General features: G+C 37.0%; 1 protein-coding gene across 1 annotated transcript in view; it reads right to left on the bottom strand.

Moving 5' to 3' along the window:
* The window catches only part of LOC103606818 (integrin alpha-V-like), an 80,668-nt gene that overhangs the window by 50,612 nt on the left and 11,307 nt on the right, over positions 1-18,749 (bottom strand). The window contains exons 4-5 of the mRNA XM_008591357.1: positions 18,537-18,719; positions 8,752-8,882 (exon numbers count right to left, since the gene is read on the bottom strand). Of these exons, the coding sequence (XP_008589579.1) occupies positions 8,752-8,882; positions 18,537-18,719 (314 nt within the window). The remainder of the gene's footprint in view (positions 1-8,751; positions 8,883-18,536; positions 18,720-18,749) is intronic.

Here is an 18,749-nt window from a genome sequence, read left to right as displayed (position 1 = left end):
CCCCTCGGGATGCTGGAAAAGACAGAAGACATTTGTAGTGCAAACTTTTTTTCAGTTGTATCTCTTCCATGAAAATCAGTACATTCTAATGGTGCTGTTTTTAGACACACATTTTCTTGAAAAGATTGTTGAAATCTATTATTGTCCTCTTAAATTCAAATAAACACCACTTAGATAAATATTCTAATGCAAAAAAAAAAATGAAGTCTTAATTTATATATTCTTTTCATGAGGGAAGTCTCAGAAGTTATACAAAAAGATTACAGAACTATCATAAACAGAGACAAATAAAAACAGATCAAAAAATATATATGTGTGTATGTTTGGACATCCTCAATATACAAAAAGCTCTTATAACCCATTTATTAGTTCGTTCATTCATCAATTCAGTTTATTACGCACTGATTTGTGCCAGGCACCAGACATCAGTGTTTCAGTAATGAACAAAACAGTAGTTAACTATTCTCATGGAACTTAATCCTAACTAAAAGAAAGAAACATTCTTAATTAGGATTGTCTAGGCCCTGGAGTTTCAGTAGTGAACAAAACAGATAAAAAAAACTGTCCTCATGGTGCTTAATCTTAATTAAGAGAAAGAGACATTCACAAAAAAATAACTTATAAACAATACAAACACTACAGGGAAAAATAAAGCAGAGAAGAGGATGGCAATACAAGGTGGGGAAGGGGAGTTATAATTTTAAATAAGATAGGGCATTACTAACAAGATGGTAATGGAAAATTCTCAGAGATGGTGATAAAGGGTACCCCATGGACATTGGGAGAAGAAAGTTCCCACAAAGGGAACAGCCCAGGCAAGGGTGAGGTGGAAATATGCCTTCAGTTTACAAGTCATGACAAAGAGACCCAGTGAATCAAGGGAGGAAGGAAAGTGAGGTCAGGGTTTTATTCCCCTGCTCCTCCCTTCTGGTTATTTTTACACATGGCCCTGTCCACCTCTGTCTTTGGCCTGTCTTTTGGCCTAGAGGTCAAATTTTCACTAATGCCGATGTATAACAAATCCCTGCACAATCCTTTGTAAATAGTGGAGCTCTTCTAACTACCCTAATTTAAGTGTGCTACCTTGTTCCTGACAGTGCCATGACTAATTCAGAAGTCTAGGGCAATAGTCCAGATGGAAGACAGTGGTGGCTTGGACCAGGATGCTAGCAGTGGAATGATGAGAAGCAGTAAGATTTTGACTTGCTGACAGATTTAATGTCAAGCATGACTCCAGATTATGATGTAAGCAAAAGGATGGAGTGTCATCAACTTAGATCCATTTCACTTATTTATTTTTTTCCTTTTTTTTTTTATTGAAACATAATTGATTCCATATATATGTGGGGTACTGAGTTGAACATCAATACCTGCATGCAATACGTGATGCTCAAATCAGAATAATTAGTTTATTCAACATTATAAAATGTAATCATTTTGTGTGGCCCTTTACCAATTTTTCATTAACCCCCTTCCCCTTCACCTCAACCTTTCCCACCTATAGTAACCTCAGTTCTGTTCTCTCCTTTTGAAAGTTCAAAGTATTATTGTGATTAGCTATATCTTTCTTTTTTATTTTCTTTCTTAATTTTTTTAGCTTCCACTTATGAGTGAGGACATGTGCTGTCTCTCTGTTACCTGACTTATTTCCTTTAACATAATTTTCTCTAAGTTCATCCATGTTACTGTGAAAGGCAGAATTTCATTCATTTTTATGGCAGAGTAGTATTCCATTTGAGTACATATACCACAATTTCCTTATCCAGTAACCCACTGATGGACATTTAGGTTGGTTCTAACTCTTGGCTATTGTAAATAGAGCTGTGATATAAACACGGAGGTGTAGGTACCCCTTCAACAAGATGATTTCTATTCCTTTGGGTATATACCCTACAGTGAGATCGCTGCATCATATGGCAGTTGTATCTATAGTTGTTTGAGGAAACTCCATACTGTTTTCAATAATGGCTGCACTAATTTACAGTCCCATCAACAATGTAGGAGGGTTCCCCTTTTTCTGCATACTTGCCAGCATTTGTTATTCTCTGTCCTTTTGATAATAGCCAGTCTAACTGGGGTGAGAAGATCTCACTGTGATTTTGCTCTCCATGAGAATGGATTTCTGGGTTCTCTATTCTGTTCCATTGGTCCATGTGTCTATTTTTATGCCAGGACCATTTTGTTTTGGTTACTATAGCTTTGTTGTATAATTTGAAGTCAGGTATTGTAATGTCTCCAGCTTTATTTTTTTTGCTCAGGATTGCTTTGGCTATTTGGAGTCTTGTTGTTCCATATGAATATTAGGATTGTTTTTTTCTATTACTGTGAAGAATGTAATTGTATTTGGGGATTGCATTGAATCTTAGATTGTTTTGAGTAGTATGGACATTTTCACAATGTTTACTCTTTCAATCCAAGGGCATGGAATGGTGTTCCATCTTTTTGTATCCTCTCTAATTTCTTTCAGCAGAGATTTGTAGTTTTCATAGTACAGATCTTTCACCTCTTTGGTTAAATTTATTCCTAGGTTTTTTTTGTTTGGTTTGGTTTGGTTTGGTGACTATTGTAAATGGGCTTGCTTTCTTGATTTCTTTTCCTGTTACTCATTGTTGGAGTATAAAAACACTACTGATTTTTGCATGTTGATTTTGTGTCCTGCAACTTTACTGAAATAATTTATTAGCTCTAAAAGTTTTTTGATAGTCTTTAGGTTTTTGTATATATTGTATTATGTCACCTGCAGACAGGGACAGTTTGACCTTGTCTTTTCCAATCTGGATGCACATTATTTCTTTCTCTTGCCTGATTGCTCTGGCTAGTACTTCCAACATTATGTTAAATAGAAGATAATCCCCATTCAGGATGATACTGGTGGTGGGTTTGTCCTATATGGCTTTTATTATTTTGAGATATTTCCCTTCCATACCTAATTTGCTGAGAGTTTTTATCATGAAGGGATGTTGAATTTTGTCAAATACTTCTTCTGCATCAATTGAGATACTCATATGGTTTTTGTCCTTGGTTACATTGACTTGCATATGTTGAACCATCCTTGCATCCCTGAGATGAATCCCATTTGACCATCATGTATAACTTTTTTTAATGTGTTGCTTTATTCTGTTTGCTAATATTTTGTTGAGTTCATCAAAGATACTAGCCTGTAGTTTTCTTTTTTTGTTGTTTTATCTTTGTCTCGTTTGGTATCAGAGTGATGCTGGCCTCATAGAATGAGTTTGGGAGAATGGCCTCTGTTTCAATTTTTTGCAATAGCTTTAAGAATTAGAATTCATTCCTCTTTAAAGATTAGGTATAGAATTCAGTACTAAAGCCACCTGGTCCTGGGCTTTTTTTTGTTTGTTGGGAGATTACTGATTACTACTTCAATCATGAGTTTGGGAGAATGGCCTCTGTTTCAATTTTTTGCAATAGCTTTAAGAATTAGAATTCACTCCTCTTTAAAGATTAGGTATAGAATTCAGTACTAAAGCCACCTGGTCCTGGGCTTTTTTTTGTTTGTTGGGAGATTACTGATTACTACTTCAATCTCGTTGCTTGTTATTGGCCTGTTCAGGTTTTCTATTTCTTCTTGGTTCCGTCTTGGTAGTTTGTATGTGCCCAGAAATGTATCCATTTCCTCCAGGTTTTCAAATTTATTGGTGTACAGTTGTTTATAATAGTCTCTAATTTGATTCTTCGTATTTCTGTGGTACTGGCTTTAATGTCTCCTTTTTCATTTCTGATATTTGTTATTTGGGTCTTCTCTCATTTTTTGAGTTAGACTAGCTGCTGGTTTGTCTATTTTGCTTATCTTCTCAAAAGAACAACTGTTTGTTTCACTAATCTTCTTCATCATTTGGGGGGTCATTACTTCATTTAGTTCTGCTCTGATCTTATTTATTTCCATCTACTTATTTGGGGATTGGATTGTTCTTGTTTTTCTAGTTCTTTGAGATATAGTGGTAGGTTGTTTATTTGAAATCTTTTCATTCCTTTGATGTAAGCATTTATTGCAATTAACTTTCCTCTTAGTACTGCAAATCTCACAGATTTTGGTATGATGTGTCTTTATTTTCATTAGGTTCAAGAATATTTTTGACTTTCTGTTTAATTTCTTCTTGGAAACATTGGTCACTCAGGAGCCTGTTGTTTAATTTCCATGTGTATGTATAGTTTCCAGAGTTTCAGTTGTTATTGATTTCTAGTTTTAATCCATTGTGGTCTGAAAAGATTCTAGAAATATCAATTTTTTAAAATCTGTTGAGACTTGATTTGTGTCCTAACATGTGGTGTATCCTGGAGAATGTTCCATGTGTTCATGAGAAGAATGTATATTCTATAGTTGTTGGGTGAAACATTCTGTAGATACCTGCCAAGTCCAACTGGTCTTAGGTGTAGTTTAAATCCTGTGTTTCTCTGTTGATTTGTTGCCTACATGATCTGTTCAATATTGAGAGAGGTGTGTTCAGGTCCCTGACTATTATCACATTGGGGTCTATCTCTTTCCTTAGGTCTAATAGGGTTTGCTTTGTATATCTGAGCGCTAGGGTGTTGGGTGCATATATATTTATGATTGTTATGTTTTCTTGATGGATAGATCCCTTTATCATTATATGATGGCCTTCCTTGTCTCCTTTTTTATGGTTTTTGGTTTAAAGTCAATTTCATATGAGAATAGCTACTTCTGCTCATTTTTGGTTTCCATTTATGTGGTATATATTTTTCCATTGCTTCACTGTTAGTCTGTGGTGGCTTTATAGGTGAGATAAGTCTCTTTTAGACAGCATATGGTTGGGTCTAGCTTTTTAATCCAATCAGTCTGTCTTTTGAGTGGGAAATTTAATCCATTTACATTTAGCGTTGTTATTGAAATGTACAATCTTACTCCTGACATTTGTTTTGTATGGTTGATTTAAATATCTTTTGTTCCTTTTTCCCTCTTTTATTGTTACTCTTCAGTGTTCATTGGTTTTTTTCAGGTGGTGTGGTACAGTTTCTTTCTCTTTCTTATTTGCATAACTGCTCTACCAGTAGTGTTTGTGTATTCATGGTAGTGATTACATTTTGGTGGTTCCAGGTGCAGGACTCCCTTAAGGATTTTTTGTAGAGCTGGTTGTGTGGTGGTGAACTCCCATAGCTTTTGTTTGTCTGGGAAATACACTATTTTGCCTTCATTTCTGAAGGATAGCCTTGTCAGGTACAGTATTCTTGGCTGGCAGTTTTTTTCTTCTAGTACTTTGAATATATCATCCCATGTCTTCCTGCCTGTAGGTTTTCTGCTGAGAAGTCTGCTGGTGGTCTGACAGGGGCTCCCTTACAGGTGACTTGACACTTTTCTCTTGCAGTTTTTAGGATTCTCTGTTTGTCTTTGACTTTTGACAGTTTGCTTACAATGTATCTTAGAGAGGACCTTTTTGATTGAATCTGTTTGGGGATCTTTGAGCCTATTGAATCCGGAAGTCCATGTCTCTTCCAATACCTGGGAAGTTTTCTGCTATTATTTCATTGAATACATTTTCAATGTCTTTTCCTTTTCCTCCCCTTTTGGAACAACCATAATTTGGATGTTTGTGAACTTTTTTGACAGCTCTCTTAGATTTTCTTCATTTTAAAAAAATTTGTTTATCTTTTTTTCTCTTTTTTTTTGGTCTGCTTGGGTTATTTCAAAAGACTGTGTTTGAAATCAGAAATCCTTTCTTCTGCTTGCTTTAGCCTGCTGCTTATATTCTTAATCGTAGTTTTTATTTAGTTGAATGAGCCTTTCAGTTCCAGGAGTTCTGCTACATTGTTTTCTATGGTATTTATCTCTATGTAAATGTCCTCCTTCATATCCTGGATTTTTCTCATTTTGTTGAGTCTTCTTGTATCTCACTGAGTTTAAGATTACTATTAGGAATTCCTTTTCAGAGTTTCAAGGGCTTCCTTTTGTATGGGGTCTGGTAGTTGAGAATTATAGTATTCCTTTGGTGGTGTCATATTTTCTTGTTTTTTCACATTTCTAGTATCCTCACATTGATGCCTAGTCATCTGGTGGAATAGCTGTTTCTTCTATTACTCTGGGGTAGCTTCTGAGGAGAGTGTATTATATATTGCTTGTTGGTTGGAATATTTTAGTTTTGGTTCCCAGTAGACTCAGTAGTTTCAGTAGTTCTAGGTAGACTCAGTTATTCTGGGGGGGGGTGGGTCTGGCAGCTACATCCTTGGCAGGGGCTGTGCATGTGGTTGGGACTGTGAAGGTGAATGGGGCTGTTTGGGCAGCTGGGGTGACTAGGGCCACATGGGCAGCCAGGGCAATTAGGGCCGCATGGGCAGCTGAACAACTGGGCCCACACCTGCAGGTGGTGCCACATGGGTGGCTGTGGCAGCTGGATGTCTGGGGCCACATGGGTGGCCAGAGCAGCTGAGACCAAATGGGCGACTAGATAGTTGGGCCCAGACAGGTGGGTGTGGCCTTGCTGATGGTTGGGCAGTTGGGGTCTCTCAGACAGCTGGAAGGCTCGTGCCACACAGGCAGCATGGGCCATGCAGTAAGATACATATTCATTTATTTACTTATTCTTTTGGTGGCTGGCCAGTATGAGAATCCATAACCTTGAGTTTGGTGCCATAACACCACACTCTAACCAACTGAACTAGCCAGCCCCTGAGATTCATTTTTAAACATTCAGAAATTGATAGAAAATATGTAAAAATATACTGAAAGTAGTTCACAGGAAAAGAAATACTTATGGTTTACAAACAAATGCAAAGATATTCAGTCTTACCATTAATTAAAAGAATGTGAATTAATATAACAGACACTATCTTCTCCTATAAAGTTGACAAAGATTTAAAATATGGTGATAAATGGTATTGGCATGGGTGTCAGAAAACATAATTAGAGGGGTATAAGCCTCTGTGAAGAATAATTTGCAGTACCTAACAAAACTTTAAATATGCATACACTTTGATCCAAAAATTTCTTGCTACAACTTTATCCTACACATATACAATTTGTACAAACACCTGTGTATAAGATTTTCACTATAGCAATGTTTATAATAACAAAAGACTGGAAACAACCTAAATATCCATCAATAGAAACATAAGTTAAATAAATTAGGGTAAATATATACAACAGAATACTATCACTGACTAACAAAAAATGAGGTAAATCCATATATATTATATGGAAAGATCTACAAGAGATTTATATTGTCAGATAGGGGGTTGGGTTCAGGTGCCTATCAGTATATTTAGTGTGTTTCTATTTTTGAGTTGCCTTTTTTTTTTTTAAAGGATTGATACATGCATAGGAGTAAGAAAATCCTAGAAGGATAAAAGAAATTTTAAAAAGTGATTGCCTCTGAGCAGGATGATGTGAGAGAGTCCTATTTTTCACTGTACACTCTCTTGGACTACTTGAAATTTTTTTTACCATGTGCATATATTTTCAATAGGCAAAAAAACTATCTGAAGTCAAATTTCAAAAAAAGAACAGCAATGAATTATCTTGCAATGCACAAAAACCTATGGTGTTGAGTGCAGAAACATATCTGAACAGGTCAACCTATCAAAACTAAACTACAGTTTCATTTTATTAGTATTCATATTTTGTTAAAAGATAAATGCCCTGGCCTATAATATTCAGAGTCACAAGTATTTCTCCGTTTGTGGTAAAATTGAGCCTGTTTACAAACTCTTGGGGTTTTCCAAGTATTAACTACATATGGGAAAAAAACAGGGTTTAATGTAGATGGTTTCAAATGGAAAAAAACCAAACACATGTGACCTGTTTCTCATTAGCAGCTGGCTTAACAACTGACAATCATCTTGGTACTCATCACCATTTCAAACGGAACAATACACATCATGATTCCTGTTTCACTGACATTATTTTTCCTAGAAATCGGAACCAGCAGGAAATAACAATATGGAAAAAAGGATTAATTTCATTTAGGTTTGTCTTAAACACTCTGTTTGGGCTAACAAATTAGAATCATTAAAAATTTTTGTAAAACTATTATACTGGAAGAATACCACATAATTTCTTTGAGTACTCTCTAAGTTTTCACAAATACATACAAATATACCAACATAAATTTGTACAAGACTATGTATGTTTTATTTCACTGATATAAATATATATAAAACTTAAGTTATTTCTTAAGTTATTTCTCATCTTCCGTATGCTATTTTTCTCCTTACTATCATAATCCTGACTGACACTGAAATTTGTCCCTGAAAATAAAATTCTCCTGTTATCAGAACATAACCCAATAAATTCTGGATAAGAGTTTTTTTTTAAGTAACTTAAATCCACTTGAACACAAAAAACGTGTCAACTGGTTTTCATAGCACAACCCAATCCATGATTAGAGAGTTGATCTTCTACAACAGTCAGTGAGTCATGCTTCAATTTGGCTGACCACGAAACTACAGAAAGCCTTGCTGCGCCTATGAGCTGCCTCTCCTCAGAAGAGATGCAAAATCATCTTAATAGATTTCTCCAAATTTCTGCAGGTTGACACTATCAGTTTAAAGTGGAAGACATTCACAGCAAATGAAACAATGTATTTTTAATGCTTTCATATGCCACCAACTTGTAGAAAAATATTATATAATAAATCACTTGTCTTTATATAACTTGCCCTGTGGATCTGAGGTGCTTATATACAGTACTTTACTAAACTGTTACATTTAAACTAAAGCAATTGCTTAATTCAATCAAATGATGTAAATTAAGAGAAATGACCACCACACATCAACATTTACCTGTTGCATCAAATTCAATTGGCTGGCACCGACGGCTAGAAGACCAGTCACATTTGAGGACTTGCCCTCCTTCCACAATCCCAGGCTGGGTAGTGTTTGCTTTGGGAGCTCCCACCAGAAGAAACATCCTGCTAAAATACAAAAGGGGTAGACAAGATTTTAAATGACACAAAGCATAAGCAATACCTTATGATTTATGATGAGCAGTCATCTCTTGATTTTATCCACAAATATTTTTAAAACCCTTCCCTGAGGGTATAATCATTATTGTTTTGGTACTCTCTTATATATAAGAAAGTACCAAATGAATAATTATTTGGTATAGTTTATTCTTCCTGATAACATTGTAAGGCAACATCAGGGTTACATTCATTTAAAAATGTATGCTAGTCAAATTGTACACTTTAAATATGTACAGTTTACTATATATCATATATCACAATGAAGCTGTTTAAAAACTGCATGCTGGTTACAGTCAGGGAAGTTTTGTTTTGGTTTGTATTTGTATTTGTTTTTGTGTGTGTGCTATGCATTTTCTAAATCCTGAATGTTGAGAAAAATAAACAAATAAATGATTCTAAGTGAATGACTCCAATGTATAGTAATTCTAAATAGTATCATTTTCCCATTTGAAAAAATTATCTTGATTTAGAACTACTGTACTTCAATGTTTTTAAATAGTGACTGGTAAACGTATCTTCATAAGATTAACTAATCAATTCCTTGTCAAAGATTAGGACCATTATCCAATTTCTTAGCAGGGTAAGATAAACTGAAGACAAGATAATCAAGAGTCAAAATTTTTAAGAATAAACAGACCTTTACATTAGTCGCTTTCTACGTATTCAAGAAAAGATATGAACTGAGTTTCCTGTATGTAAAGCACACTGCTGGGCACGAGAGATAACAAGAATAAAACAACCTGCATTCCTCAGCTCTTAGTGGGGCTTCCACTCCTCTGGAGTTAAGGAACTAGGCAACGGAGAAACAGGTTGCTATTCCAAGTGCTACGAAGGAAGCAAACAATAGGCTGAGAGGTTATTTGGGAATAGGGAGGGGAGAACTTTTTTAGATAAAGCAAAGTCATCTCTAAGGATTGGAGGAGAGAGACTTCCTTTAGAGAAAGGGAAATCACTCTAAGGAAATTATCCTTAAGGAATGGGGAGGAAAGACCTCTTTTAGATAAAGTACTCAGGGAAGTTATCTCTAAGGAATTCACCAGTAAACTGAGATATACAAGATCAGTGTTTGTGTGTTGGGGATGAAGGGTAGGGGGGAAAGATGGGATATGGGAGTGAGATGAAGAGGTGGATGGAAGCACCCTAGGCAGAGGTAGCAAGATGCTGGGCAGGGAAAGAATTTAGTCTCCAGGAGTAACCAAAAAAAGAGGTGTGGCTGCAGTGAGAGGGCAAGCTGGGAGTGGCACAGGATAAAGTCAGGAGCCTGGCAAAAGCTAAGGTAAGCAGAGCCTTTTAGCCATGGTAAAACTGGATTGTATCCTAAGGGCCATTTGAAGCCTTCGCTGTGTTTTAAGCAGAAAAATGACATTATTTAACAAAGAAAACTAACAGAATGTCACCTAGGTTTCATTCTTGAGTCTTTTGAGAGAAAAGCCTAGAGAATAGGGAAACAGAAGGCATCTTTTCTATAAACGTAGTTTATAGAAAAGCCATGAATTCCATTCTTAATATGTGAGTTTGAGATGTCTGTGAGACACCTAGTTGGCAGTCTGGAGCTCTGAGGAGAGATCTGCCTGAGAGATAACATGTGAGAGCATCAGGACACAGAATGGATGATTTCACCCAAGAGATGGTTCAGAGATAAGAGGGCCAATGAGTGGGCTCTGAGTGGCAATGACACTTACAGTCAGGAAGAGAAAGAGGGTACAATAAAAGAGACCGAGAAGAAATTCATTGAAATACAAGAGGAAAGAAAAAGCGGAATAAAGGCAGACACAGACAGCCCTAAATAAATGCTATTGCCATCATCATTTCATTTCATTAAACACTAAGTCGCTTAAATTCTTCTGGCAAAGGAAATATTTATAACCACTTTTCACCTTTTTGTGAAATTATGAACAAACCTACATCTTAAATATGGAATGTATTCATTTTAACTTTTTAAATAGATTTCACTTATTCTGGGTAGTAGCTGCCAAATCTCACCCAGACTAGATAAAAACTGGCTGTGTGAACTGCTGGATTACATCGAATCATACTTTCTGACACTCAACTTAAAACCCACAAATTCAAAATAAAAATGAAACTCCCAACCAAACCACACCCTGTTAAATAAAGCTTTATGCAGTCATATTTGGCATCAGTAAAACACCAGTGGGCTCTCTCCCATAGTAGCAAAATGATACTGGGTAGGAAATCAACATAGTTTTCATTCAGCAAGGATCTTTTCATAAGAAAAAAATTAGGCTATAAGAGAGCCCCTACCACCCACGAGTATGGAAGCAGCTCGTTGTCATCACAACTCCCTCCCTTCTTTTTCTAGAGCACAGTTGGTTAACACAGCTAAATTACATATACACATATGTATAAATTATAATATGTAAATTTATATTTTTTCCTTTCAACAGGTGAAAAATTTGAACATAAAAATCACAAAACTGCCCCTCACATCTGATTTAAATGATTTTTGAGTATATGTTAAAGAAAAAGAACATTTCATGCAAGTGTGCTTTTTATCACAGTGGATAGCTTTTAAAAGGGCTTGGGTCATCCCAAGCAGTAGTCCTAAGAAGGGTAACACAAGCACAGATACAGACATGTTTTTAGTGTTCTGGATAATGCCAGGTTCTAGCAGGTCAGGATAGGAGAGCGGGTTCTCAGAATTGGCCCAGAAACCTACAGGCAAAATTCATTTCTGGACTGTCATCACATCGCACTTTCCAGAACCTTTTATACTTTTTTATCAAAACTATTCTCCCACCTTAAGAAGAATTTCTTCTATGAACGTAGAGGTCTCTAATTCACCTTTGTGCCTGCCACATAATAAGAACTCAAGAAATGTTTAGGTTGACAGAGAAGTAGCAAGTAAATTTGATAGCTGTAGGTCTCAATCTTGAACTAGCCATATATAAATGTCATTCCTACTCTGTCCCATTCCTCTAGAATGCAGAAATCATTCTCTATAAAACACCCAATAATTTAAATTATCCTTAAAATGGTTTTTTTATGTAACATCTCTACATAATTTTGGATTTCAAATACTTTCTTTCCTTGGCACTATAACAGAGAGCTGGGACGTTATTAGGAATGTAGCCTTCAGCAAAGACAGAAAAAAGGACACAGTGGGAGAGTTCTCTGAATGGAAACTGCACTCTATTGGCAGCACATAGCTTCAGTTCCTTGGATAAGACCAGAAACAAGGCTGCTGCTTTTCATCAGACCATTCGCACATTATAGGCATGAAATGATGGTAATTAGATGTACTAATATGGATGTTCATCAAGCTTTTCTAAGCATACCTTCATGTGCAGTCTTGCACACTGGTGAAATGCTGCAGAAATAGTAGAATAATGTAAAAGGAATGTGTGAGCATTGTCATTATCTAAATGCTAGGTTAGTGGGGAAAAAGCTGAGGAATAAAGGTCTTTGTCCGAAATGTCATCATGATCTTTAAGTCGCTCCTAAAATATTTAAGTTTCTAAAAGAGAAAAATGGAGAGATGGAAAAAGAAAAATTACCTTAGACACATGTTAAAGTTTTAAGAGTGAGCTGCGCAGTGAAAAAATAAATATTTGTTTAGAATAAAGAGTACAAAGTGGTAAAAGATTCTATATGAGAAAAGGAATCTAAAAAGCAACACATACTACAAAAAACAAAAGTCTGTTAATGAGGGCCGGCCTGTGGCTCACTCGGTAGAGTGCTATACGAAGTTATTACGAGTAGTTCTAGGTAGACTCAGTTATTCTGGGGGGGGGTGGGTCTGGCAGCTACATCCTTGGCAGGGGCTGTGCATGTGGTTGGGACTGTGAAGGTGAATGGGGCTGTTTGGGCAGCTGGGGTGACTAGGGCCACATGGGCAGCCAGGGCAATTAGGGCCGCATGGGCAGCTGAACAACTGGGCCCACACCTGCAGGTGGTGCCACATGGGTGGCTGTGGCAGCTGGATGTCTGGGGCCACATGGGTGGCCAGAGCAGCTGAGACCAAATGGGCGACTAGATAGTTGGGCCCAGACAGGTGGGTGTGGCCTTGCTTTTAAAAAAAAAAAAAAAAAAAAAAAAGTCTGTTAATGAAATGCTTTATAAAAAATTAAACAATTGTTACTTGAAGTTCATCTAAGGATGTCTAATGAATGTCTACAACAGCTTAATTGGGGAAGAGGAGCAACAGATCAGAAAAATGTTTACAATATAAGCAGCACTACCAAATGAAAACAGTTTGGGACTAAAGGTTACAAACACTACAAATCAATTGGGGAAGTCACTTTAAATCTCTGAGTCTCTGTTCCCTTTTCTACTGGATGGAAATAACAATGCCCACTGTTAATTACTTTAAAAAGAAATTTTCTGAAGGTGGATAGCAGACAAACGCAAACTTAGAAAATCTGAAACCATCACAAAAATACAAGATGATGGCACTGGAACTAAAAACAACAATTAATACAATTAATTGTATTAATTCCCTAACTAAGTAGGAAATATAAAACTTATCTGTTTTCAAAAGGGCTTTTCTTTCCTCAGTTTTCTCAAAGGGCCATTAATCATGAAGTAATTAACTCAAATGAAGGAGAAGAAGGAGAGGATGAGGAGGGGAGGAGGAGGAAAGTTGGCTTGCAACATTTCCTGGCAATGGTGGAGAGTTGGGAAGTAAGTACATATGTCAGGTGAGGCACACAAGAGATTTCACTGATTAGCAGTGAAAATTTGAAGCTGATCAACTCAGTTTCATATGCCTGCAACTTTCTCCTGATAGCCTCCCCCATCCAAAAAGTTTGCCAAAGAACATAATCAGGATTCCCATCCTCCCCATTCTTTATAGGACTTGAGACATTTCCACTAAATGACTCCTTAAGACTCCAGAATTAAGGTTTACATACATCAACATGAATCATACCAAGAAGAGCTAAAACATAAGGGGGGGGGGGCTCAGGAGAGAGAGGGAGTGGGGGGATGGGTGAGGGAGAAGTGGGGGACAGAACGATGGAAGGGGAGAGAGGGAAGAAGATAGAGGAGGAAAGGGTGAGAGAAAAAATGGAGAGACAGGGAGGGAGAGGTACAGGAAAGGGAAGAGGAAATGAGAGAGAGACAGCCAAGAGGATCAGAGAAACCAACCAGGACGATACCCTTTTCATGCACTTCCTATCCAAAGTGTACTTGAAGGGCAGTTGCTTCAGAGAATGTGACCTTGACTACCAAGGAGGGACAACCTGCCAAAGACAAGTACATTGTCCAAACCCTCCAGATGAACTAAGTTATTTGGCTGCTTTCAGCATTGACCGTCCCAAGATAAAGCATGTTTAATATATCTAGCTGACTCTGGGTTGACCAATGAGACTTCACCTGAAAGAACTCCTGAAGAATGATCAGACATGTTCACAGAATGAAATGTGTATAAAGTAGTGCTGAATGTTATTTTGGAGGTATATTCCAGTTTCACATTTACTTATTTACTTTTTATTTAAAAAAATTTTTTTTACTGAGTCAGCAATTATATGTGAAACAGAAACAGTAACTTCAAATTCCATACATCTTCTCTTTTCCTTTATAATGTCCTATAAACCAATGGTCTTCATCAGGAGTAATCAACACAGGATTTGCTTTCTAAATAAGCCTGTAGTCTACACATGAATATTATTATGTTGAGAAAAATCAACCAGAGTCACAGAACTTTATGAAAATCAGTTGGAGTCATTTGGAAAAGCGTTGGGAAGACAGCTACAACAGTGAAGGGAGAAACGGAACATGACATTTAAAAAATACATACAGGTTGGGACAGATTGCAAGGGGTCTTACCAGGTTAAGCAGTTTAGACTTTCTCTCTGGCAACAGAAGCATTGTTGAGGGAATTTAGCAATAGAATACCTGGACCAAAAAGGATGTTTCAGGGAAATAAAACTAGTAGAAACAAATAAGACGTTTTGCAGGTCTAAGAGGCAAATCATGGGTAGAGGGATGAGGGAGGACCAGAGTGCCACAGACCACACTTGTGATGACTGGGGCTGAAATAAGGCGGTAACAGTAGAAAGCAGAGATATGTTCAATAAAACCTTAACAAGGAAGAATTTCTAGAACCTTCAGCCTGATGACTAATATTGGAAGAGTGCAGTAGGAGAGACAAAGAAAAATAGAAAATGAGAGGGAGGAATACAAAATTATTTCCAGGGCGACAGAGAAAAGGATGGCACCATTAATAGAAACACAGGTGTAACTGACATCTCTTGGTAAAAAATAGTTCATTTTTAGTCAAATTGAGTTACAGTGGGCTAGTCAAGGAGAAATGATTCACAGGCCATTGGAATATCAAGTTAGAGCTCTACTTTTAGATCTAAAATGCAGTCAGGACAGAAGTTTTATTTAAACAGCTTTCCAGATATCACAAATATGAAGTTAGGACTGAGAACCACTGAAGATTTAGAAAGACCCTCTGCTTCCAAGACACTCACCATACCTTGCCTTTGGGGTCATGGGAACACACAGTAACTGTAAACAAGGCTCCATTAGTGTTTAATGGGGAGAAAAGCAAGAATTCAAATCCAGTAGTATTCATTTTAGCATTATTTTGAAATAAATATATATGTAAAAGGAGAGCTATATAGCATATTTAAAGAATAAATAAATTGTTCAATTAATTATCTTCTTAAAAAATTCAATATATAATATAAAAAGGAAGTAGGATTTGAATTTCACACCCTGTCTTTTGATCCCTCCCTTTCCCCTCTGCCCCACACCAACGGGCTCAAGCAACAACTAAAGACTTCAAACTCTGGCCTCGGTTTCCTCATCTATAAGAATGAGTTTATCGGCCTCCCCCATTTCCCCTGGTGGTTTGTGTTGTAGAATGAAATGAAATATAAGTAAAAGTGCTTTGCAAATTATAAAACAGGTGTACCAATGTAAGATATCATTATTATAATCAAACCTAGGATGCAATTTTTATTTCTCCAATTATTCTCCACAAGAAAAACATGGCTTTAATTCTGGGCCTGCACACAAGTTTTAAATTTTACCTAAGTTTCACAATATAGTCACCATCAAGTAATGCTTAGAGAAAAAAAAAATGAAATGCTAATTTTTTTCATAACTTATTTAATCACTATTTTTATGAATTTTCACTTCAAACCTAAGACTCAATTCTGGAGGGATTTTTTTTGAGGGAACACCTTAACATTTTGCTTAACACCTTTTATCTCTTTCTCTTTAATAGCATTGACTCATTAATTTTCACAACAATAATATGGAGATAACTCAATAATTTTCTGTAACAAGAAAAATGAGACATAAAATAATTCTACAGCTTGCCCAAGATATTTGGACACCTAAACTGGAAGAAGTGGGGAGTAGACTTCACAACCTCAAAATAAAGGAATTCTTTAATTAGCAAACACTTTTTTTTATTTTGTGAACTTTTTTTTTCCTTTAGAAGTTTAACTCTAAATAACAACAATAAATAAAATATTGTAAGTGGCATCCCATGTACCCATTCTAATGCTTGTTAAATCTAAAAGTACCTTTTTACAAAATTCAGCATAATTTTACATTAATCTTTGTTAAATCTGAAAAGCTCAGTAAGTAGAAACCTTTGTGTGTATATATATATATATTTTTTTTTTATATATTGTGTATATATATATATATATATTTTTTTTTTTTTAAATCTCAAACTTGGTTTCTATTTTTTAATTTAGGCTATACCTAGAGCTCCCTAATCTATCAGTAACAGAGTTGCTGACAAATATTTTTAAATACTGTATGAAATCAAGTTCAATTTTACCTTACCATTGAAGGCCCATGGGTGATGTCATGTAAACATGTGAGGTCATGTAAACACATGAGGTCATAATATTTTCAATGATCATGACTGATTAAAGAGTAGCCACTATGCTTTGTAACCAACAATAACAAATATCATCAGTAGTTCAATATTAACATTTTCCACAGTAAAAACTGGTAAAGTTTATCAGCTTGTCATATATCTTTACACAAAACTCAGAGGGTTGCTGCAGAATTCACAGCAACATTTGCAAAATAGTCCATCAACTTTTAAATATTTAAATGACAAAAGACAGATACATATCTTCAAAATTATTGGAGTTACTGTACAAATTAAAAGTGCACCCTGGGGAGCAACTAAAATGCTCCATACCATAAAGGCATACACTTAAAAGTATCTGGAAACAAAAATATTTTTAAAAATAAGGCTGACTAAAATGATTAAATTGAATGTGATGGTGGTAAATGTTGCCCAAAAGTTAATGATTATTTTTATCATTTTGGAAAATCTATGCTCAGGTCTCACAGAAAGCACTATAGCTGGAAACTACAAAAAAAAAAAAACAAACAAACTGAGTTTGCTACATAAAACAATGTCTAGTGTCCTCTAAGTGCATCTAATCTATGTATTGCTGCAAAGGTTGTTACAAAATGAATGATATTCAGCAGCATTCAGAAAAACGCTGATAAGAATAGATCCTGATGAACGTTTTAACCGTCGCAGAAAAATATTTAGACCACCCTCAAATTAGGCATGTACACGTATGTATTAGAAAAATGGTCCTACCCAAGTACTGACCATCAACACTATCCTACCCCCTCCCCAAGGTTATCTTATAAAGGAAATATACAAACAGAAATATGTTATTACAATTTTTAAGCGCTTAGAAAGAACACTAACAGCAGTTTCCATCTTGAAAACAAGATTTAAACACCACAAACTATCCAGTGAACACTCATTAAATCAGTATGAGTATTTCTAAAACTAACATGGGGGTGGGGTGGTGAGAATGATGTCAGCGTTCAGTAAAGTCAGAGACAACTTTTAATCCAATAAAGACATTAACTGTCACCAATCCTGACGGTCCTTGCAATGCGGAACGCTGGCAGTTTGAAAACATAACTGCATTATTAAATACTGCAGTATTCAAATGACCTGCAGCGAGTGAAAACTCAGCAGTCACCCTTGTTCTTTCTGAACAATGACCTAAATAGTGAATCCCTATAAAAAGAACAGATGACACATTCAATTCATCTGTTCAACCTCGAATTTGCAAAGGTCTGACTGTCCCAGAGATAAGGCACAATGAATTTAACACGACAGTAAGGTCATTTTAGTCATCAGAATGTCTAGAAAGGAATGAGGACAAACAGAATCACACGGAGGCGGAAAGAGTGAGGGAGGGTTTGTTCAGGGAGAACGAAAAGGACGGGCTTGAGTCTGTGGAGCGAGAAAGACTAATGGGAAGGCTAAGAGGTACAGGACAAAAAGAAGTTCGGAGATGAAAGTGACCGAGTCCCAGACACTGGCAGAGGCGCTACGGAATCCGGTAGGACCAGACTTCGCCGATTTCCCACTTTCCCCGAATTTTAAGCACAGGTCTGATTCAAAGCTCTTCCTCTGCCCCCTGCCAATTTTAAGAGGTAAGAAGTGGGGTGGGACTGGGTGGTGGGTGCCTGGGGGAGCTCATCTCTCCAAATATTTCAGCCACTCAGGACTTAAGCCACAGCCAGACGTGGGGCGGGTATCCCGGAGGAGGTCGATCCCGATGGGGAAACGCAGGGTGGGTGCGCGCGGTGGGGGAGGGGCCGGCTCCCTTTCCAAGTGCGGCGACTTACGAAGACGCGCTGGGCACGAAGAAATCCACCGCGAAGCCGAAGTAACTTCCCTCGGGGCCGGAGTACTCCGCGGGACTGTCCACGTCGAGGTTGAAGGCGCCGCAGAGAGGTAGCAGGAGTCCGGGGAGAAGCAGCAGGAGGCGACGGGGGCGAAGGCGCAGCGGCCGCCGCGGAGGAGAAGCCCTAGCCGAAGAGCGCGCGGGGCGCCGGGCC

Source organism: Galeopterus variegatus, unplaced genomic scaffold (genome assembly GCF_000696425.1).
Source record: "Galeopterus variegatus unplaced genomic scaffold, G_variegatus-3.0.2 Scaffold6862, whole genome shotgun sequence".
Classification (NCBI taxonomy): domain Eukaryota; kingdom Metazoa; phylum Chordata; class Mammalia; order Dermoptera; family Cynocephalidae; genus Galeopterus; species Galeopterus variegatus.
Note: the sequence above shows the minus strand (reverse complement) of the source record. Positions and strands in the feature narration are given on the sequence as shown.